The 24,033-nt window shown below is 52.5% G+C and overlaps 2 protein-coding genes across 4 annotated transcripts; one reads left to right on the forward strand and one right to left on the reverse strand.

Moving 5' to 3' along the window:
* Positions 1-430: 430 nt before the first annotated feature.
* LOC100380711 (heat shock 70 kDa protein 14) lies at positions 431-18,261 on the forward strand. The gene is made up of 6 exons (XM_082972770.1): positions 431-603; positions 919-1,021; positions 16,457-16,669; positions 16,753-16,914; positions 17,661-17,728; positions 18,117-18,261. Exons 1-6 carry the CDS (start codon positions 485-487, stop codon positions 18,193-18,195), a joined length of 744 nt encoding a protein of 247 aa, XP_082828896.1. The 5' UTR covers positions 431-484; the 3' UTR covers positions 18,196-18,261.
* A 2,027-nt stretch (positions 18,262-20,288) lies between these two features.
* Positions 20,289-22,232, reverse strand: LOC145877408 (uncharacterized). 3 transcript variants are annotated; one of them, XM_082972768.1, is made up of 3 exons: positions 21,947-22,232; positions 21,740-21,844; positions 20,289-21,642 (listed from the first exon to the last, which is right to left on the reverse strand). In XM_082972768.1, exon 3 carries the CDS (start codon positions 21,471-21,473, stop codon positions 20,352-20,354), a length of 1,122 nt encoding a protein of 373 aa, XP_082828894.1. In that variant the 5' UTR covers positions 21,474-21,642; positions 21,740-21,844; positions 21,947-22,232; the 3' UTR covers positions 20,289-20,351. The 3 variants fall into 3 exon arrangements, with proteins under 3 accessions (XP_082828894.1, XP_082828893.1, XP_082828895.1); XM_082972767.1 differs by having other exon boundaries at positions 20,289-21,659; positions 21,708-21,844; XM_082972769.1 differs by lacking the exon at positions 21,740-21,844 and having other exon boundaries at positions 20,289-21,659; positions 22,059-22,232.
* Positions 22,233-24,033: the final 1,801 nt, after the last annotated feature.

Genomic DNA, 24,033 nt, shown 5'->3' on the forward strand with positions numbered 1-24,033 from the left:
CCCTCCACTCGGCCTGTTAGCCATGGGAGAGGGTATTCCCCCCCCCCCCCCCCCTCCACTCGGCCTGTTAGCCATGGGAGAGGGTATTCCCCCCCCCCCCCCCCCTCCACTCGGCCTGTTAGCCATGGGAGAGGGTATTCCCCCCCCCCCCTCCACTCAGCCTGTTAGCCATGGGAGAGGGTATTCCCCCCCCCCCCCCCTCCACTCAGCCTGTTAGCCATGGGAGAGGGTATTCCCCCCCCCCCCTCCACTCAGCCTGTTAGCCATGGGAGAGGGTATTCCCCCCCCCCCCCCCACTCGGCCTGTTAGCCATGGGAGAGGGTATTCCCCCCTCCACTCGGCCTGTTAGCCATGGGAGAGGGTATTCCCCCCCCCCCCCCTCCACTCGGCCTGTTACCATGGGAGCGGGTATTCCCCTACATCCCATCGGTGTCTGTCTGTCTGCAGGTGGTGTAAACAGGATGTTAGCGGTAACGCGAGGGCCATGTTGAAGCTGATGAACGGAGCAGACGTGGCCAAACATTCCCTCTCCTCGCTGGGTTCTGCTAACTGCTTTGTTGACTCTCTACACGACGGCATGGACTTCGACTGCAACATCTCCAGGTGACTACACTACCCACAAACCTCTGCTCTCTTACCCACCACAATGTGTATTTATTTATTTATTTAAATAGGCAAGTCGGTTAAGAACAAATTATTATTTACAATGACTGCCTCCCCCCCGAACGACTCTGGGCCAATTATGCGCCGCCCAATGGGACTTCCGATCACGGCCGGTTGTGATACAGCCCTGAATGGAACCCGGGTCTGTAGTGACGCCTGTAGTGCTGCGATGCAGGGCCTTAGACCGCTGTTCCCCTCACCATCCCCCTCTTCGTACACCGCCACAGGAAAGTCACGCTGTGTTTCTTTTCTCAGGGCCCGTTTTGAGCTGCTGTGTTCTTCCCTGTTCAACAAGAGTGTCCAACCAATCAGAAGCCTGCTGGAGACGACTGGGCTCTCTACTAGCGACATCAACAAGGTAACCCTCAGCCTACCTAACATGGGGTTGGGAGTTGCCATGGCAACGGTGCTCTGGATTTATTTTGGGGGGGGGGATGAAGTGTCAACTTGATAGCTAGCTAGTTTGGCTTTCTCCGACCAACATAAAATGTCTGCCAAAAAAAATGCATTATTTCACCTGAGAAACATCACCCGACTCAGTCCTGTTTTCTCTCAACCTGAGAGGCTGGTCACCTCCCGCGTCACCATCCCACTAGATTACTGTGTCGTGATTAAGTGATATAACATGCTATTCTATAAAATCCTTTCTCTGTAATTAATATCACCTGATTCGCTAATCATGTAAATGTAATTAAATAGAAAGTCGGGGCACCACGGAAGAGTGTTTTTTTATAGAGCCGTTATCTTCCGAATAAACTCTTAAAGACTTTAATATTTTACATCGATAGCCGTCAATATTAATCCTCATTTTATTTTCAGTCTCATAATGAAAGTTGTAAATTCTTGGCTATCTTCACGAACCCTGGCTAACAAGTTGAATCAGCAATACAAAATTGGGTTTAATTATTTATTTACTAAATGCCTAACTAATCACACAGAATTACATATACACAGAATGCAAATGATGTCATACAGAAAACGTCCCTGGTGGACGGAGCCGACATGGCTGCTTGTTACACAAAGGAAAGGGGGTTGGGCTTGAAATGAAAGAGCGGGAAGACTTGGGAATAAAGAAACAGCAGCTCTGCCGTCGTAAATACATTATCTTATGCATTCTAAATTACCGCCCATTTAGAAAAGGAAAATGCAATAAATATTTACTCTGAGCTGCGCTTCGGTAGGTTGGTCGTAGATGCTGGCCGGGTTGGCCAACAGATCTCCCTGCCCTCGGAAGAATGTCTCTGGTGGTACATTGGATACGTGGTAGTATCTTCGTCTGTCTGTTAGACTGGATCCGTCGTCCGTCCTTTCCTAGCCCACGTCTACAGCGGCCGCTGCTAACTCAACGGCTAGGAAGTATCACTTCTGTAGTGAATAAGCTCAAAGTTCATACCATTCGCAACCAAAGCTCACGCCGAGGTTGGCTCAGTTCTGTACTTGACGTGTGTGTCCTTGTAACGCAGAGGCTGCAGACCTCACGTAGTGGAACTCCTGAAGAACATTGGTCATTGTCTTATATAGTGGCGAGGGGAGGAGGGTGTGTTTCATCGTTTATAACCCCTGTCTCTTCACAGGGGTGGGCCACTGGTCAAGCAGGGCACTTTCCTTATGAAAACCCAATTCTCTCATTTGGAAGCTAAAATTACATTTAATCTCCTAACAAACTATTTCAATATCAAACATTTCAATTGCATAACAATTCCATGTGACTCTGATAACTAGAGGGTGTAGACTTTCCCAGGTACAGTTTATGTCGTCCTGTCATCAGTCATAATGTCTCAGATGACAACCGAACTGACATACATACTCATTACGTTCCAAAGCATATTTTCAACTGGTTTTATTACCAAAATATGGTTCCTTTCCCCATTTGTTTGATGCTCCCAGACTCTCTATGCTTAACAAAGGCTATTCAAGTCCTTCAGTTGGGTCAGAGAGGGGAAGGGAGAAAGGTATTTATGGGGGGGGGGTCATAAACCTTACCCACAGGCCAACGTCATGACAACTGCAATGCTCTCCTTGGTGGTCTCCCCTCAAAAAGCATCCTCAGGCTGCAGCTAACCATACCCCTACCTAACCCCTACCTACCCTACCTAACCCCTACCCCTACCTACCCTACCCCTACCTACCCTACCCCTAACCCTACCTAAAGCATCCTCAGGCTGCAGCTAACCCTACCCCTACCTACCCTACCCCTACCTACCCTACCCCTACCTAACCCCTACCCCTACCTACCCTACCCCTACCTACCCCTAACCCTACCCTACCTACCCTAACCCTACCCTACCTACCCCTAACCCTACCCCTACCTACCCTACCTAACCCCTACCCCTACCTACCCCTAACCCTACCCTACCTACCCTAACCCTACCTAAAGCATCCTCAGGCTGCAGCTAACCCTACCCCTACCTACCCTACCTAACCCCTACCCCTACCTACCCCTAACCCTACCCTACCTACCCTAACCCTACCTAAAGCATCCACAGGCTGCAGCTAACCCTACCCCTACCTAACCCCTACCCCTACCTACCCCTAACCCTACCCTACCTACCCTAACCCTACCTAAAGCATCCACAGGCTGCAGCTTGTGCAGAACAGCGTTGCCAGGATCCTTACAGGAACCCAGAAATCAATCAATCAATCAAATGTATTTATATAGCCCTTCTTACATCAGCTGATATCTCAAAGTGCTGAACAGAAACCCAGCCTAAAACCCCAAACAGCAAGCAATGCAGGTGTAGAAGCACGGTGGCTAGGAAAAACTCCCTAGAAAGGCCAGAACCTAGGAAGAAACCTAGAGAGGAACCAGGCTCTGAGGGGTGGCCAGTCCTCTTCTGGCTGTGCCGGGTGGAGATTATAACAGAACATGGCCAAGATGTTCAAATGTTCATAGATGACCAGCATGGTCAAATAATAATAATCACAGTGGTTGTAGAGGGTGCAACAGGTCAGCACCTCAGGAGTAAATGTCAGTTGGCTTTTCATAGCCGATCATTGAGAGTATCTCTACCGCTCCTGCTGTCTCTAGAGAGTTGAAAACAGCAGGTCTGGGACAGGTAGCACGTCCGGTGAACAGGTCAGGGTTCCATAGCTGCAGGCAGAACAGTTGAAACTGGAGCAGCAGCACGGCCAGGTGGACTGGGGACAGGAAGGAGTCATGTCAGGTAGTCCTGAGGCATGGTCCTAGGGCTCAGGTCCTCCGAGAGAGAGAGAAAGAGAGAATTAGAGAGAGCGTACTTAAATTCACACAAGACACCAGATAAGACAGGAGAAATACTCCAGATGTAACAGACTGACCCTAGCCCCCCGACACACAAACTACTGCAGCATAAATACTGGAGGCTGAGACAGGAGGGGTCGGGAGACACTGGCCCTGTCCGACGATACCCCCGGACAGGGCCAAACAGGCAGGATATAACCCCACCCACTTTGCCGAAGCACAGCCTCCACACCACTAGAGGGATATCTTCAACTACCAACTTACCATCCTGAGACAAGGCTGAGTATAGCCCACAAAGATCTCCGCCACCGCACAACCCAAGGGGGGGCGCCAACCCAGACAGGAAGACCACGTCAGACTCAACCCACTCAAGTGACGCACCCCTCCCATGGACGGCATGGAAGAACACCAGTAAGCCAGTGACTCAGCCCCTGTAAAAGGGTTAGAGGCAGAGAATCCCAGTGGAGAGAGGGGAACCGGCCAGGCAGAGACAGCAAGGGCGGTTCGTTGCTCGAGTGCCTTTCCGTTCACCTTCACACTCCTGGGCCAGACTACACTTAATCATAGGACCTACTGAAGAGATAAGTCTTCAATAAAGACTTAAAGGTTAAAAATTTAGCTCTATAGGAGAAAGCCCTGCCTCCAGCTGTTTGCTTAGAAATTCTAGGGACAATTAGGAGGCCTGCGTCTTGTGACCGTAGCGTACGTGTAGGTATGTACAGCAGGACCAAATCGGAAAGATGGGTAGGAGCAAGCCCATGTAATGCTTTGTAGGTTAGCAGTAAAACCTTGAAATCAGCCCTTGCCTTAACAGGAAGCCAGTGTAGGGAGGCTAACACTGGAGTAATATGATCAAATTCTTTGGTTCTAGTCAAGATTCTAGCAGCCGTGTTTAGCACTAACTGAAGTTTATTTAATGCTTTATCCGGGTAGCCGGAAAGTAGAGCATTGCAGTAGTCTAACCTAGAAGTGACAAAAGCATGGATGAATTTTTCTGCATCATTTTTTAACAGAAAGTTTCAGATTTTTGCAATGTTACGTAGATGGAAAAAAGCTGTCCTTGAAACAGTCTTGATATGTTCTTCAAAAGAGAGATCAGGGTCCAGAGTAACGCCGAGGTCCTTCACAGTTTTATTTGAGACGACTGTACAACCATCCAGATTGTCAGATTCAACAGAAGATCTCTTTGTTTCTTGAGACCTAGAACAAGCATCTCTGTGTTGTCCGAGTTTAAAAGTAGAAAGTTTGCAGCCATCCACTTCCTTGTGTCTGAAACACAGGCTTCCAGGGAGGGCAATTTTGGGGCTTCACCATGTTTCATCGAAATGTACAGCTGTGTGTCGTCCGCATAGCAGTGAAATTTAACATTATGTTTTCGAATAACATCCCCAAGAGGTAAAATATATAGTGAAAACAATAGTGGTCCTAAAACGGAACCTTGAGGAACACCGAAATGTACAGTTGATTTGTCAGAGGACAAACCATCCACAGAGACAAACTGATATCTTTCCGACAGATAAGATCTAAACCAGGCCAGAACTTGTCCATGTAGACCAATTTGGGTTTCCAATCTCTCCAAAAGAATGTGGTGATCGATGGTATCAAAAGCAGCACTAAGGTCTAGGAGCACGAGGACAGATGCAGAGCCTCGGTCTGACGCCATTAAAGGTCATGTACCTTCACGAGTGCAGTCTCAGTGCTATGATGGGGTCTAAAACCAGACTGAAGCGTTTCGTATACATTGTTGGTCTTCAGGAAGGCAGTGAGTTGCTGCGCAACAGCTTTTTAAATTTGTTTTTGAGAGGAATGGAAGATTCGATATCGGCCAATTTGATTTTTATATTTTCTGGGTCAAGGTTTGGCTTTTTCAAGAGAGGCTTTATTACTGCCACTTTTAGTGAGCTTGGTACACATCCGGTGGATAGAGAGCCGTTTATTATGTTCAACATAGGAGGGCCAAGCACAGGAAGCAGCTCTTTCAGTAGTTTAGTTGGAATAGGGTCCAGTATGCAGCTTGAGGGTTTGGAGGCCATGATTATTTTCATCCAGGATTTATGTCAGGGCTTTGTGATGGCCACTCCAATACCTTGACCTTGTTGTCCTCCACTGGCGCCAGGTCATCTATAAGTAAACATATAAGGTGGGGCTTTACCTAGAAAATACTTTCTCAGCTCACTGGTCACCATAGCAGCACGCGCTCCAGCAGGTATATCTCACTGGTCACCATAGCAACACCCACCCGTAGCACGCGCTCCAGCAGGTATATCTCACTGGGGGCACGCTCCAACACTGAGGTCTTTACAGATAGATAGCCAGGGGCGCGCTCCAACACTGAGACATCATTACAGATAGATAGCCAGGGGCACGCTCCAACACTGAGACATCATTACAGATAGATAGCCAGGGGCGCGCTCCAACACTGAGACATCATTACAGATAGATAGCCAGGGGCGCGCTCCAACACTGAGACATCATTACAGATAGATAGCCAGGGGCGCGCTCCAACACTGAGACATCATTACAGATAGATAGCCAGGGGCGCGCTCCAACACTGAGACGTCATTACAGATAGATAGCCAGGGGCGCGCTCCAACACTGAGACGTCATTACAGATAGATAGCCAGGGGCGCGCTCCAACACTGAGACGTCATTACAGATAGATAGCCAGGGGCGCGCTCCAACACTGAGACGTCATTACAGATAGATAGCCAGGGGCGCGCTCCAACACTGAGACGTCATTACAGATAGATAGCCAGGGGCGCGCTCCAACACTGAGACGTCATTACAGATAGATAGCCAGGGGCGCGCTCCAACACTGAGACGTCATTACAGATAGATAGCCAGGGGCGCGCTCCAACACTGAGACGTCATTACAGATAGATAGCCAGGGGCGCGCTCCAACACTGAGACGTCATTACAGATAGATAGCCAGGGGCGCGCTCCAACACTGAGACGTCATTACAGATAGATAGCCAGGGGCGCGCTCCAACACTGAGACGTCATTACAGATAGATAGCCAGGGGCGCGCTCCAACACTGAGACGTCATTACAGATAGATAGCCAGGGGCGCGCTCCAACACTGAGACGTCATTACAGATAGATAGCCAGGGGCGCGCTCCAACACTGAGACGTCATTACAGATAGATAGCCAGGGGCGCGCTCCAACACTGAGACGTCATTACAGATAGATAGCCAGGGGCGCGCTCCAACACTGAGACGTCATTACAGATAGATAGCCAGGGGCGCGCTCCAACACTGAGACGTCATTACAGATAGATAGCCAGGGGCGCGCTCCAACACTGAGACGTCATTACAGATAGATAGCCAGGGGCGCGCTCCAACACTGAGACGTCATTACAGATAGATAGCCAGGGGCGCGCTCCAACACTGAGACGTCATTACAGATAGATAGCCAGGGGCGCGCTCCAACACTGAGACGTCATTACAGATAGATAGCCAGGGGCGCGCTCCAACACTGAGACGTCATTACAGATAGATAGCCAGGGGCGCGCTCCAACACTGAGACGTCATTACAGATAGATAGCCAGGGGCGCGCTCCAACACTGAGACGTCATTACAGATAGATAGCCAGGGGCGCGCTCCAACACTGAGACGTCATTACAGATAGATAGCCAGGGGCGCGCTCCAACACTGAGACGTCATTACAGATAGATAGCCAGGGGCGCGCTCCAACACTGAGACGTCATTACAGATAGATAGCCAGGGGCGCGCTCCAACACTGAGACGTCATTACAGATAGATAGCCAGGGGCGCGCTCCAACACTGAGACGTCATTACAGATAGATAGCCAGGGGCGCGCTCCAACACTGAGACGTCATTACAGATAGATAGCCAGGGGCGCGCTCCAACACTGAGACGTCATTACAGATAGATAGCCAGGGGCGCGCTCCAACACTGAGACGTCATTACAGATAGATAGCCAGGGGCGCGCTCCAACACTGAGACGTCATTACAGATAGATAGCCAGGGGCGCGCTCCAACACTGAGACGTCATTACAGATAGATAGCCAGGGGCGCGCTCCAACACTGAGACGTCATTACAGATAGATAGCCAGGGGCGCGCTCCAACACTGAGACGTCATTACAGATAGATAGCCAGGGGCGCGCTCCAACACTGAGACGTCATTACAGATAGATAGCCAGGGGCGCGCTCCAACACTGAGACGTCATTACAGATAGATAGCCAGGGGCGCGCTCCAACACTGAGACGTCATTACAGATAGATAGCCAGGGGCGCGCTCCAACACTGAGACGTCATTACAGATAGATAGCCAGGGGCGCGCTCCAACACTGAGACGTCATTACAGATAGATAGCCAGGGGCGCGCTCCAACACTGAGACGTCATTACAGATAGATAGCCAGGGGCGCGCTCCAACACTGAGACGTCATTACAGATAGATAGCCAGGGGCGCGCTCCAACACTGAGACGTCATTACAGATAGATAGCCAGGGGCGCGCTCCAACACTGAGACGTCATTACAGATAGATAGCCAGGGGCGCGCTCCAACACTGAGACGTCATTACAGATAGATAGCCAGGGGCGCGCTCCAACACTGAGACGTCATTACAGATAGATAGCCAGGGGCGCGCTCCAACACTGAGACGTCATTACAGATAGATAGCCAGGGGCGCGCTCCAACACTGAGACGTCATTACAGATAGATAGCCAGGGGCGCGCTCCAACACTGAGACGTCATTACAGATAGATAGCCAGGGGCGCGCTCCAACACTGAGACGTCATTACAGATAGATAGCCAGGGGCGCGCTCCAACACTGAGACGTCATTACAGATAGATAGCCAGGGGCGCGCTCCAACACTGAGACGTCATTACAGATAGATAGCCAGGGGCGCGCTCCAACACTGAGACGTCATTACAGATAGATAGCCAGGGGCGCGCTCCAACACTGAGACGTCATTACAGATAGATAGCCAGGGGCGCGCTCCAACACTGAGACGTCATTACAGATAGATAGCCAGGGGCGCGCTCCAACACTGAGACGTCATTACAGATAGATAGCCAGGGGCGCGCTCCAACACTGAGACGTCATTACAGATAGATAGCCAGGGGCGCGCTCCAACACTGAGACGTCATTACAGATAGATAGCCAGGGGCGCGCTCCAACACTGAGACGTCATTACAGATAGATAGCCAGGGGCGCGCTCCAACACTGAGACGTCATTACAGATAGATAGCCAGGGGCGCGCTCCAACACTGAGACGTCATTACAGATAGATAGCCAGGGGCGCGCTCCAACACTGAGACGTCATTACAGATAGATAGCCAGGGGCGCGCTCCAACACTGAGACGTCATTACAGATAGATAGCCAGGGGCGCGCTCCAACACTGAGACGTCATTACAGATAGATAGCCAGGGGCGCGCTCCAACACTGAGACGTCATTACAGATAGATAGCCAGGGGCGCGCTCCAACACTGAGACGTCATTACAGATAGATAGCCAGGGGCGCGCTCCAACACTGAGACGTCATTACAGATAGATAGCCAGGGGCGCGCTCCAACACTGAGACGTCATTACAGATAGATAGCCAGGGGCGCGCTCCAACACTGAGACGTCATTACAGATAGATAGCCAGGGGCGCGCTCCAACACTGAGACGTCATTACAGATAGATAGCCAGGGGCGCGCTCCAACACTGAGACGTCATTACAGATAGATAGCCAGGGGCGCGCTCCAACACTGAGACGTCATTACAGATAGATAGCCAGGGGCGCGCTCCAACACTGAGACGTCATTACAGATAGATAGCCAGGGGCGCGCTCCAACACTGAGACGTCATTACAGATAGATAGCCAGGGGCGCGCTCCAACACTGAGACGTCATTACAGATAGATAGCCAGGGGCGCGCTCCAACACTGAGACGTCATTACAGATAGATAGCCAGGGGCGCGCTCCAACACTGAGACGTCATTACAGATAGATAGCCAGGGGCGCGCTCCAACACTGAGACGTCATTACAGATAGATAGCCAGGGGCGCGCTCCAACACTGAGACGTCATTACAGATAGATAGCCAGGGGCGCGCTCCAACACTGAGACGTCATTACAGATAGATAGCCAGGGGCGCGCTCCAACACTGAGACGTCATTACAGATAGATAGCCAGGGGCGCGCTCCAACACTGAGACGTCATTACAGATAGATAGCCAGGGGCGCGCTCCAACACTGAGACGTCATTACAGATAGATAGCCAGGGGCGCGCTCCAACACTGAGACGTCATTACAGATAGATAGCCAGGGGCGCGCTCCAACACTGAGACGTCATTACAGATAGATAGCCAGGGGCGCGCTCCAACACTGAGACGTCATTACAGATAGATAGCCAGGGGCCGCGCTCCAACACTGAGACGTCATTACAGATAGATAGCCAGGGGCGCGCTCCCAACACTGAGACGTCATTACAGATAGATAGCCAGGGGCGCGCTCCAACACTGAGACGTCATTACAGATAGATAGCCAGGGGCGCGCTCCAACACTGAGACGTCATTACAGATAGATAGCCAGGGGCGCGCTCCAACACTGAGACGTCATTACAGATAGATAGCCAGGGGCGCGCTCCAACACTGAGACGTCATTACAGATAGATAGCCAGGGGCGCGCTCCAACACTGAGACGTCATTACAGATAGATAGCCAGGGGCGCGCTCCAACACTGAGACGTCATTACAGATAGATAGCCAGGGGCGCGCTCCAACACTGAGACGTCATTACAGATAGATAGCCAGGGGCGCGCTCCAACACTGAGACGTCATTACAGATAGATAGCCAGGGGCGCGCTCCAACACTGAGACGTCATTACAGATAGATAGCCAGGGGCGCGCTCCAACACTGAGACGTCATTACAGATAGATAGCCAGGGGCGCGCTCCAACACTGAGACGTCATTACAGATAGATAGCCAGGGGCGCGCTCCAACACTGAGACGTCATTACAGATAGATAGCCAGGGGCGCGCTCCAACACTGAGACGTCATTACAGATAGATAGCCAGGGGCGCGCTCCAACACTGAGACGTCATTACAGATAGATAGCCAGGGGCGCGCTCCAACACTGAGACGTCATTACAGATAGATAGCCAGGGGCGCGCTCCAACACTGAGACGTCATTACAGATAGATAGCCAGGGGCGCGCTCCCAACACTGAGACGTCATTACAGATAGATAGCCAGGGGGCGCGCTCCAACACTGAGACGTCATTACAGATAGATAGCCAGGGGCGCGCTCCAACACTGAGACGTCATTACAGATAGATAGCCAGGGGCGCGCTCCAACACTGAGACGTCATTACAGATAGATAGCCAGGGGCGCGCTCCAACACTGAGACGTCATTACAGATAGATAGCCAGGGGCGCGCTCCAACACTGAGACGTCATTACAGATAGATAGCCAGGGGCGCGCTCCAACACTGAGACGTCATTACAGATAGATAGCCAGGGGCGCGCTCCAACACTGAGACGTCATTACAGATAGATAGCCAGGGGCGCGCTCCAACACTGAGACGTCATTACAGATAGATAGCCAGGGGCGCGCTCCAACACTGAGACGTCATTACAGATAGATAGCCAGGGGCGCGCTCCAACACTGAGACGTCATTACAGATAGATAGCCAGGGGCGCGCTCCAACACTGAGACGTCATTACAGATAGATAGCCAGGGGCGCGCTCCAACACTGAGACGTCATTACAGATAGATAGCCAGGGGCGCGCTCCAACACTGAGACGTCATTACAGATAGATAGCCAGGGGCGCGCTCCAACACTGAGACGTCATTACAGATAGATAGCCAGGGGCGCGCTCCAACACTGAGACGTCATTACAGATAGATAGCCAGGGGCGCGCTCCAACACTGAGACGTCATTACAGATAGATAGCCAGGGGCGCGCTCCAACACTGAGACGTCATTACAGATAGATAGCCAGGGGCGCGCTCCAACACTGAGACGTCATTACAGATAGATAGCCAGGGGCGCGCTCCAACACTGAGACGTCATTACAGATAGATAGCCAGGGGCGCGCTCCAACACTGAGACGTCATTACAGATAGATAGCCAGGGGCGCGCTCCAACACTGAGACGTCATTACAGATAGATAGCCAGGGGCGCGCTCCAACACTGAGACGTCATTACAGATAGATAGCCAGGGGCGCGCTCCAACACTGAGACGTCATTACAGATAGATAGCCAGGGGCGCGCTCCAACACTGAGACGTCATTACAGATAGATAGCCAGGGGCGCGCTCCAACACTGAGACGTCATTACAGATAGATAGCCAGGGGCGCGCTCCAACACTGAGACGTCATTACAGATAGATAGCCAGGGGCGCGCTCCAACACTGAGACGTCATTACAGATAGATAGCCAGGGGCGCGCTCCAACACTGAGACGTCATTACAGATAGATAGCCAGGGGCGCGCTCCAACACTGAGACGTCATTACAGATAGATAGCCAGGGGCGCGCTCCAACACTGAGACGTCATTACAGATAGATAGCCAGGGGCGCGCTCCAACACTGAGACGTCATTACAGATAGATAGCCAGGGGCGCGCTCCAACACTGAGACGTCATTACAGATAGATAGCCAGGGGCGCGCTCCAACACTGAGACGTCATTACAGATAGATAGCCAGGGGCGCGCTCCAACACTGAGACGTCATTACAGATAGATAGCCAGGGGCGCGCTCCAACACTGAGACGTCATTACAGATAGATAGCCAGGGGCGCGCTCCAACACTGAGACGTCATTACAGATAGATAGCCAGGGGCGCGCTCCAACACTGAGACGTCATTACAGATAGATAGCCAGGGGCGCGCTCCAACACTGAGACGTCATTACAGATAGATAGCCAGGGGCGCGCTCCAACACTGAGACGTCATTACAGATAGATAGCCAGGGGCGCGCTCCAACACTGAGACGTCATTACAGATAGATAGCCAGGGGCGCGCTCCAACACTGAGACGTCATTACAGATAGATAGCCAGGGGCGCGCTCCAACACTGAGACGTCATTACAGATAGATAGCCAGGGGCGCGCTCCAACACTGAGACGTCATTACAGATAGATAGCCAGGGGCGCGCTCCAACACTGAGACGTCATTACAGATAGATAGCCAGGGGCGCGCTCCAACACTGAGACGTCATTACAGATAGATAGCCAGGGGCGCGCTCCAACACTGAGACGTCATTACAGATAGATAGCCAGGGCGCGCTCCAACACTGAGACGTCATTACAGATAGATAGCCAGGGGCGCGCTCCAACACTGAGACGTCATTACAGATAGATAGCCAGGGGCGCGCTCCAACACTGAGACGTCATTACAGATAGATAGCCAGGGGCGCGCTCCAACACTGAGACGTCATTACAGATAGATAGCCAGGGGCGCGCTCCAACACTGAGACGTCATTACAGATAGATAGCCAGGGGCGCGCTCCAACACTGAGACGTCATTACAGATAGATAGCCAGGGGCGCGCTCCAACACTGAGACGTCATTACAGATAGATAGCCAGGGGCGCGCTCCAACACTGAGACGTCATTACAGATAGATAGCCAGGGGCGCGCTCCAACACTGAGACGTCATTACAGATAGATAGCCAGGGGCGCGCTCCAACACTGAGACGTCATTACAGATAGATAGCCAGGGGCGCGCTCCAACACTGAGACGTCATTACAGATAGATAGCCAGGGGCGCGCTCCAACACTGAGACGTCATTACAGATAGATAGCCAGGGGCGCGCTCCAACACTGAGACGTCATTACAGATAGATAGCCAGGGGCGCGCTCCAACACTGAGACGTCATTACAGATAGATAGCCAGGGGCGCGCTCCAACACTGAGACGTCATTACAGATAGATAGCCAGGGGCGCGCTCCAACACTGAGACGTCATTACAGATAGATAGCCAGGGGCGCGCTCCAACACTGAGACGTCATTACAGATAGATAGCCAGGGGCGCGCTCCAACACTGAGACGTCATTACAGATAGATAGCCAGGGGCGCGCTCCAACACTGAGACGTCATTACAGATAGATAGCCAGGGGCGCGCTCCAACACTGAGACGTCATTACAGATAGATAGCCAGGGGCGCGCTCCAACACTGAGACGTCATTACAGATAGATAGCCAGGGGCGCGCTCCAACACTGAGACGTCATTACAGATAGATAGCCAGGGGCGCGCTCCAACACTGAGACGTCATTACAGATAGATAGCCAGGGGCGCGCTCCAACACTGAGACGTCATTACAGATAGATAGCCAGGGGCGCGCTCCAACACTGAGACGTCATTACAGATAGATAGCCAGGGGCGCGCTCCAACACTGAGACGTCATTACAGATAGATAGCCAGGGGCGCGCTCCAACACTGAGACGTCATTACAGATAGATAGCCAGGGGCGCGCTCCAACACTGAGACGTCATTACAGATAGATAGCCAGGGGCGCGCTCCAACACTGAGACGTCATTACAGATAGATAGCCAGGGGCGCGCTCCAACACTGAGACGTCATTACAGATAGATAGCCAGGGGCGCGCTCCAACACTGAGACGTCATTACAGATAGATAGCCAGGGGCGCGCTCCAACACTGAGACGTCATTACAGATAGATAGCCAGGGGCGCGCTCCAACACTGAGACGTCATTACAGATAGATAGCCAGGGGCGCGCTCCAACACTGAGACGTCATTACAGATAGATAGCCAGGGGCGCGCTCCAACACTGAGACGTCATTACAGATAGATAGCCAGGGGCGCGCTCCAACACTGAGACGTCATTACAGATAGATAGCCAGGGGCGCGCTCCAACACTGAGACGTCATTACAGATAGATAGCCAGGGGCGCGCTCCAACACTGAGACGTCATTACAGATAGATAGCCAGGGGCGCGCTCCAACACTGAGACGTCATTACAGATAGATAGCCAGGGGCGCGCTCCAACACTGAGACGTCATTACAGATAGATAGCCAGGGGCGCGCTCCAACACTGAGACGTCATTACAGATAGATAGCCAGGGGCGCGCTCCAACACTGAGACGTCATTACAGATAGATAGCCAGGGGCGCGCTCCAACACTGAGACGTCATTACAGATAGATAGCCAGGGGCGCGCTCCAACACTGAGACGTCATTACAGATAGATAGCCAGGGGCGCGCTCCAACACTGAGACGTCATTACAGATAGATAGCCAGGGGCGCGCTCCAACACTGAGACGTCATTACAGATAGATAGCCAGGGGCGCGCTCCAACACTGAGACGTCATTACAGATAGATAGCCAGGGGCGCGCTCCAACACTGAGACGTCATTACAGATAGATAGCCAGGGGCGCGCTCCAACACTGAGACGTCATTACAGATAGATAGCCAGGGGCGCGCTCCAACACTGAGACGTCATTACAGATAGATAGCCAGGGGCGCGCTCCAACACTGAGACGTCATTACAGATAGATAGCCAGGGGCGCGCTCCAACACTGAGACGTCATTACGTGTGTGTGTTCCAGGTGGTTCTCTGTGGGGGGTTAACGGTGTGTGTGTGTGTGTGTGTGTTCCAGGTAGTTCTCTGTGGGGGTTAACGGTGTGTGTGTGTGTGTGTTCCAGGTGGTTCTCTGTGGGGGGTTAACGGTGTGTGTGTGTTCCAGGTGGTTCTCTGTGGGGGTTAACGGTGTGTGTGTGTTCCAGGTGGTTCTCTGTGGGGGTTAACGGTGTGTGTGTGTGTGTGTTCCAGGTAGTTCTCTGTGGGGGTTAACGGTGTGTGTGTGTGTTCCAGGTGGTTCTCTGTGGGGGGTTAACGGTGTGTGTGTGTGTGTTCCAGGTAGTTCTCTGTGGGGGGTTAACGGTGTGTGTGTGTGTTCCAGGTGGTTCTCTGTGGGGGGTTAACGGTGTGTGTGTGTTCCAGGTGGTTCTCTGTGGGGGGTTAAAGGTGTGTGTGTGTTCCAGGTGGTTCTCTGTGGGGGGTTAACGGTGTGTGTGTGTGTTCCAGGTGGTTCTCTGTGGGGGGTTAACGGTGTGTGTGTGTTCCAGGTGGTTCTCTGTGGGGGGTTAACGGTGTGTGTGTGTGTGTTCCAGGTAGTTCTCTGTGGGGGTTAACGGTGTGTGTGTGTTCCAGGTGGTTCTCTGTGGGGGGTTAACGGTGTGTGTGTGTTCCAGGTGGTTCTCTGTGGGGGGTTAACGGTGTGTGTGTGTGTTCCAGGTGGTTCTCTGTGGGGGGTTAACGGTGTGTGTGTGTTCCAGGTGGTTCTCTGTGGGGGGTTAACGGTGTGTGTGTGTTCCAGGTGGTTCTCTGTGGGGGGTTAACGGTGTGTGTGTGTTCCAGGTGGTTCTCTGTGGGGGGTTAACGGTGTGTGTGTGTTCCAGGTGGTTCTCTGTGGGGGGTTAACGGTGTGTGTGTGTTCCAGGTGGTTCTCTGTGGGGGTTAACGGTGTGTGTGTGTTCCAGGTGGTTCTCTGTGGGGGGTTAACGGTGTGTGTGTGTTCCAGGTGGTTCTCTGTGGGGGGTTAACGGTGTGTGTGTGTTCCAGGTAGTTCTCTGTGGGGGGTTAAAGGTGTGTGTGTGTTCCAGGTAGTTCTCTGTGGGGGGTCTGCCAGGATTCCTCGGCTGCAGCAGATGATCAGAGATCTGTTCGCTGACGTGGAGCTGCTAAGCTCCGCCCCTCCTGATGAGGTCATTGCGGTCGGCGCAGCGATGGAGGCGGGCCTTCTAGTCGGCCGGGAGATTGGCTCCTCCCCAGAGTCTGTTACCGTGGAAGCCTGTGTCTCAGACATTCTGCTCAAGGTACACACACACACACACACACACACACACACACACACGACTAATAGAGCAGCTTCTGATTGGCTAATCTGTGTGATTGACAGGAGGTGGATGAAACAGGGGCTGAGGTGTTCTCTGTGCTCCTCCCCTCGGGCACGCCCCTTCCTGCTCGGCGACATCACATCCTGTCTGGTCCTGGCCGCTTGGCATCTCTCTGTCTGGAGCTTTACCAGAAAACCACAGAGCAGCCAGAGAGACTGGCCAAGGTACACACACACACACACACACACACACACACACACACACACACACACACACACACACACACACACACACACACACACACAGAGCAGCCAGAGAGACTGGCCAAGGTACACACACACACACACACACACACACACACACACACAGAGCAGCAGAGAGACTGGCCAAGGTACACACACACACACCAACATGTCTCTTATCTGCAGATTGTTCTGAGAGACCTCCCCCTCCCCTCCCTCCCCCTCCCCCCTCCTCTCCCCCCCTCCTCCCCCCCTCCACCAGAGAACCAACATGTCTCTTATCTGCAGATTGTTCTGAGAGACCTCCCCCTCCCCTCCTCTCCCCTCCCTCCCTCCTCCCCTCCTCTCCCCCCTCCTCCCCCCCTCCACCAGAGAACCAACATGTCTCTTGTCTGCAGATTGTTCTGAGAGACCTCCCCCTCCCCTCCCTCCCCTCCCCTCCTCCCCCCCCTCCTCCCCCCCTCCACCAGAGAACCAACATGTCTCTTGTCTGCAGATTGTTCTGAGAGACCTCCCCCTCCCCTCCCTCCCCTCCCCTCCTCCCCCCCCTCCTCCCCCCCTCCACCAGAGAACCAACATGTCTCTTGTCTGCAGATTGTTCTGAGAGACCTCCCCCTCCCCTCCCTCCCCTCCCCCCCTCCCCTCCCCCCCTCCTCCCCTCCTCCCCCCCCTCCTCTCCCCCCTCCTCCCCCCCTCCACCAGAGAACCAACATGTCTCTTGTCTGCAGATTGTTCTGAGAGACCTGGAGACCAAAGAGGACAACCATGACATTGATGCCGTGGTAACCATGAAGAGGTAACTCCCAGCAGCACTCTGTTTCAGCTGTGGGCCGTGGTGGTGGACTGGACCGGACCGTGTGTGTGTGTGGGGACCGGACCGTGTGTGTGGACCGGGCCGTGTGTGTGTTTCAGGGACGGGTCTCTCCATGTGAGCTGTGTGGACTGGACCGTGTGTGTGTGGACCGGACCGTGTATTCGGACCGTGTGTAACCTGTGTGTGTTTCAGGGACGGGTCTCTCCATGTGAGCTGTGTGGACTGGACCGTGTGTGTGTGGACCGTGTATTCGGACCGTGTGTAACCTGTGTGTGTTTCAGGGACGGGTCTCTCCATGTGAGCTGTGTGGACTGGACTGTGTGTGTGTGGACCGTGTATTCGGACCGTGTGTAACCTGTGTGTGTTTCAGGGACGGGTCTCTCCATGTGAGCTGTGTGGAGCAGAACAGTGGGAAGACTGAAGCCATCAGCATATCAGCAGCCTCCTGATTTCACCACCAAGTTAATGTCATTAAAGTTCCTTTTTAAAGTTTAAATAAAGACATTCTGGTTTAACTTAGTTCCTTTATTCTCTTCAGTTACGAACAGCTGCAACAGACTTCCTTTATTCTCTCCGTGGTCTCTCAGCCTGGCAGGAAGAGACTGCAGGTCTGTGTTCCCTGCTGAACATTCACAGGGGCGCTCGCTGTGGGTTCTCTTGGCCCTGATAGGCCAGGTGTGCAGCAGGCGCTGGTAGGGTACATGTGTATATAGGGCATCTCTATAACAGTAGGGCGTGGGTAAGGTGTCTATAACAGTAGGGCGTGGGTAAGGTGTCTCTATAACAGTAGGGCGTGGGTAAGGTGTCTATAACAGTAGGGCGTGGGTAAGGTCTCTCTATAACAGTAGGGCGTGGGTAAGGTGTCTCTATAACAGTAGGGCGTGGGTAAGGTGTCTATAACAGTAGGGCGTGGGTAAGGTGTCTCTATAACAGTAGGGCGTGGGTAAGGTGTCTATAACAGTAGGGCGTGAGGTAAGGTGTCTATAACAGTAGGGCGTGGGTAAGGTATCTCTATAACAGTAGGGCGTGGGTAAGGTGTCTCTATAACAGTAGGGCGTGGGTAAGGTGTCTCTATAACAGTAGGGCGTGGGTAAGGTGTCTCTATAACAGTAGGGCGTGGGTAAGGTGTTCATAACAGTAGGGCGTGGGTAAGGTGTCATAACAGTAGGGCGTGGGTAAGGTGTCTCTATAACAGTAGGGCGTGGGTAAGGTGTCTCTATAACAGTAGGGCGTGGGTAAGGTGTCTCTATAACAGTAGGGCGTGGAAGGTGTCTCTATAACAGTAGGGCGTGGGTAAGGTGTCTATAACAGTAGGGCGTGGGTAAGGTATCTCTATAACAGTAGGGTGTGGTAAGGTGTCTCTATAACAGTAGGGCGTGGGTAAGGTCTCATAACAGTAGGGCGTGGGTAAGGTCTCTATAACAGTAGGGCGTGGGTAAGGTGTCTATAACAGTAGGGCGTGGGTAAGGTGTCTCTATAACAGTAGGGCGTGGGTAAGGTGTCTATAACAGTAGGGCGTGGGTAAGGTGTCTATAACAGTAGGGCGTGGGTAAGGTGTCTATAACAGTAGGGCGTGGGTAAGGTGTCTATAACAGTAGGGCGTGGGTAAGGTGTCCATAACAGTAGGGCGTGGGTAAGGTGTCTATAACAGTAGGGCGTGGGTAAGGTGTCTCTATAACAGTAGGGCGTGGTAAGGTGTCTCTATAACAGTAGGGCGTGGGTAAGGTGTCTATAACAGTAGGGCGTGGGTAAGGTGTCTCTATAACAGTAGGGCGTGGGTAAGGTGTCTATAACAGTAGGGCGTGGGTAAGGTGTCTCTATAACAGTAGGGCGTGGGTAAGGTGTCTATAACAGTAGGGCGTGGGTAAGGTGTCTCTATAACAGTAGGGCGTGGGTAAGGTGTCTATAACAGTAGGGCGTGGGTAAGGTGTCTCTATAACAGTAGGGCGTGGGTAGGTGTCTCTATAACAGTAGGGCGTGGGTAAGGTGTCTCTATAACAGTAGGGCGTGGGTAAGGTGTCTCTATAACAGTAGGGTGTGGGTAAGGTGTCTATAACAGTAGGGCGTGGGTAGGTGTCTATAACAGTAGGGCGTGGGTAAGGTGTCTCTATAACAGTAGGGCGTGGGTAAGGTGTCTAACAGTAGGGCGTGGGTAAGGTGTCTCTATAACAGTAGGGCGTGGGTAAGGTGTCTCTATAACAGTAGGGCGTGGGTAAGGTGTCTCTATAACAGTAGGGCGTGGGTAAGGTGTCTCATAACAGTAGGGCGTGGGTAAGGTATCTCTATAACAGTAGGGCGTGGGTAAGGTGTCTCTATAACAGTAGGGCGTGGGTAAGGTCTCTATAACAGTAGGGCGTGGGTAAGGTGTCTCTATAACAGTAGGGTGTGGGTAGGTGTCTCTATAACAGTAGGGCGTGGGTAAGGTGTCTCTATAACAGTAGGGCGTGGGTAAGGTCTCTATAACAGTAGGGCGTGGGTAAGGTGTCTCTATAACAGTAGGGTGTGGGTAAGGTGTCTCTATAACAGTAGGGCGTGGGTAAGGTGTCTATAACAGTAGGGCGTGGGTAAGGTGTCTCTATAACAGTAGGGCGTGGGTAAGGTGTCTCTATAACAGTAGGGCGTGGGTAAGGTGTCTATAACAGTAGGGCGTGGGTAAGGTGTCTCTATAACAGTAGGGCGTGGGTAAGGTGTCTCTATAACAGTAGGGCGTGGGTAAGGTGTCTCTATAACAGTAGGGCGTGGGTAAGGTGTCTCTATAACAGTAGGGCGTGGGTAAGGTGTCTCTATAACAGTAGGGCGTGGGTAAGGTGTCTCTATAACAGTAGGGCGTGGGTAAGGTGTCTCTATAACAGTAGGGCGTGGGTAAGGTGTCTCTATAACAGTAGGGCGTGGGTAAGGTGTCTCTATAACAGTAGGGTGTGGGTAAGGTGTCTAACAGTAGGGTGTGGGTAAGGTGTCTATAACAGTAGGGCGTGGGTAAGGTATCTCTATAACAGTAGGGCGTGGGTAAGGTGTCTCTATAACAGTAGGGTGTGGGTAAGGTGTCTCTATAACAGTAGGGCGTGGGTAAGGTGTCTATAACAGTAGGGCGTGGGTAAGGTGTCTCTATAACAGTAGGGCGTGGGTAAGGTGTCTCATAACAGTAGGGCGTGGGTAAGGTGTCTAACAGTAGGGTGTGGGTAAGGTGTCTATAACAGTAGGGCGTGGGTAAGGTATCTCTATAACAGTAGGGCGTGGGTAAGGTGTCTCTATAACAGTAGGGTGTGGGTAAGGTGTCTCTATAACAGTAGGGCGTGGGTAAGGTGTCTATAACAGTAGGGCGTGGGTAAGGTGTCTCTATAACAGTAGGGCGTGGGTAAGGTGTCTCTATAACAGTAGGGCGTGGGTAAGGTGTCTCTATAACAGTAGGGCGTGGGTAAGGTGTCTCTATAACAGTAGGGCGTGGGTAAGGTATCTCTATAACAGTAGGGCGTGGGTAAGGTGTCTCTATAACAGTAGGGCGTGGGTAAGGTGTCTCTATAACAGTAGGGCGTGGGTAAGGTGTCTCTATAACAGTAGGGTGTGGGTAAGGTGTCTCTATAACAGTAGGGCGTGGGTAAGGTGTCTCTATAACAGTAGGGCGTGGGTAAGGTGTCTCTATAACAGTAGGGCGTGGGTAAGGTGTCTCTATAACAGTAGGGCGTGGGTAAGGTGTCTCTATAACAGTAGGGCGTGGGTAAGGTATCATGGGGAAGGTCTGTGTAGATAATTCCTAGGCGCCACATGAAATCGTATATCTGCATTAATCAATTGACTTGAAGTTGGACAAAAACAGACAACTATTTTCAGGTGAGGAAGACATTGTCAAGAACACACAATCATCCATTGACTCTATAACAGAGATGGACCCATATAACCTGGACCCCTCTATAACCTGGACCCATATAACCTGGACCCCTCTATAACCTGGACCCCTCATAACCTGGACCCATATAACCTGGACCCCTCTATAACCTGGACTCCTCTCCCATATATCCTGGACTCCTCTCCCATATATCCTGGACTCCTCTCCCATTTAACCTGGACCCCTCTATAACCTGGACTCCTCTCCCATATATCCTGGACCCCTCTATAACCTGGACTCCTCTCCCATATACTCCTGGACCTCTCTATAACCTGGACCCCTCTCCCATAGCACCTGGACTCCTCTCCCATATACACCTGGACTCCTCTCCCATATATCCTGGACTCCTCTATAACCTGGACCCCTCTATAACCTGGACCCCTCTATAACCTGGACTCCTCTATAACCTGGACCCCTTTCACACATAACCTGGACCCCTTTCACACACAACCTGGACCCCTCTATAACCTGGACTCCTCTATAACCTGGACCCCTCTATAACCTGGACTCCTCTATAACCTGGACCCCTCTATAACCTGGACCCCTCTATAACCTGGACCCCTCTCCCATATATCCTGGACTCCTCTCCCAGATATCCTGGACTCCTCTCCCATATATCCTGGAGACTCCTCTCCCATATAACCTGGACCCCTCTATAACCTGGACTCCTCTCCCATATAACCTGGACTCCTCTCCCATAGGACCTGGACCCTCTCCCATATATCCTGGACCTCCTCTCCCCATATATCCTGGACTCCTCTCCCATAGATCCTGGACTCCTCTCCCATATATCCTGGACTCCTCTCCCATATATCCTGGACTCCTCTCCCATATAACCTGGACCCCTCTATAACCTGGACTCCTCTCCCACATAGCCTGGACCCCTCTATATCCTGGACTCCTCTATAACCTGGACTCCTCTCCCATATATCCTGGACTCCTCTCCCATATAACCTGGACTCCTCTCCCATATAACCTGGACTCCTCTCCCATATATCCTGGACTCCTCTCCCATATAACCTGGACCCCTCTATAACCTGGACTCCTCTCCCATATAACCTGGACCCCTCTATATCCTGGACTCCTCTATAACCTGGACTCCTCTCCCATATATCCTGGACCCCTCTATAACCTGGACTCCTCTCCCATATATCCTGGACCCCTCTATAACCTGGACCCCTCTCCCATATAACCTGGACTCCTCTATAACCTGGACTCCTCTCCCATATATCCTGGACCCCTCTCCCACATTTAACCTGGATATTGAGGGCTTCCACCATTTTAAAGTAGTCACCTGGATGGAACGATCATTGGGTGCTAAGGTTGGGAAATGACTAAGCTACTGTATATCATGGCCACAATGTTCCAGACTGCTGCAGGTGACTGCTCTCTCATAGGCACCACTGCATTAGCAGCTGGCTTTGGTCATTGACTGTCTATGAATCGCTTCCTCTTCCTCTCTATACAAAGAGTTGGTCAGAGGGACTGACTTCCTGTCCTGGTGACCACTTCCTCTCCAGCGGCCAGTCTCCTGTACAGATCGCTGAGCTCGTCTGGTCCGGGTCGGTGTGAATCCGGCGTAGACGGGATGTCAAAGTCCGAAGACATCTGAGACTCCGTTGGCTCTGATTGGTTAGTGTGGCTGCCACACTCCTCCCCCCAAGCCTCCAGATTCGGTCAATGCATCTCCCTGACACCGGTCTTCTGATTGGATGAGCATGCTGTCAGCCTGACTCGGGCCTCGCCCAGCCGAGAGAGGAATTGACGGCGAGGGGGAGTGTGACGAAGTCATCAACAAACAGCTCTGGGGTCTGGGAGCCTGTCAGTGGAGAGTGGGAGGGGCTTGTGTGAGAGCAGGAGTTTGGTTGGCTGGTCTGGCTGTCCGTCAGTATCTCCGTGGTGAAAAACTCCTCCCAGCGAGGAGGGGGGCCAGAATTAGATACAGACCCCTCATCTCTCTCCTCCCCACCTCTCTCTCCTTCCTCCAGGTCTCTCTCCTCCCCACCTCTCTCTCCTTCCTCCAGGTCTCTCTCCTCCCCACCTCTCTCTCTTCCTCCAGGTCTCTCTCCTCCCCACCTCTCTCCTTCCTCCAGGTCTCTCTCCCTCCCCACCTCTCTCTCCTTCCTCCAGGTCTCTCTCCTCCCCACCTCTCTCTCCTTCCTCCAGGTCTCTCTCCCTCCCCACCTCTCTCTCCCTCCTCCAGGTCTCTCTCCTCCCCACCTCTCTCTCCTTCCTCCAGGTCTCTCTCCTCCCCACCTCTCTCTCCTTCCTCCAGGTCTCTCTCCTCCCCACCTCTCTCTCCTTCCTCCAGGTCCCTCTCCTCCCCACCTCTCTCTCCCTCCTCCCCCTCCTCCATCGTCATTAGATTCGGTACAGTCCATGTAGTCTCCCGTGACGAGAGGTG

Source organism: Salmo salar, unplaced genomic scaffold (genome assembly GCF_965601325.2).
Source record: "Salmo salar unplaced genomic scaffold, fSalSal1 ptg001490l, whole genome shotgun sequence".
Classification (NCBI taxonomy): Eukaryota; Metazoa; Chordata; class Actinopteri; order Salmoniformes; family Salmonidae; genus Salmo; species Salmo salar.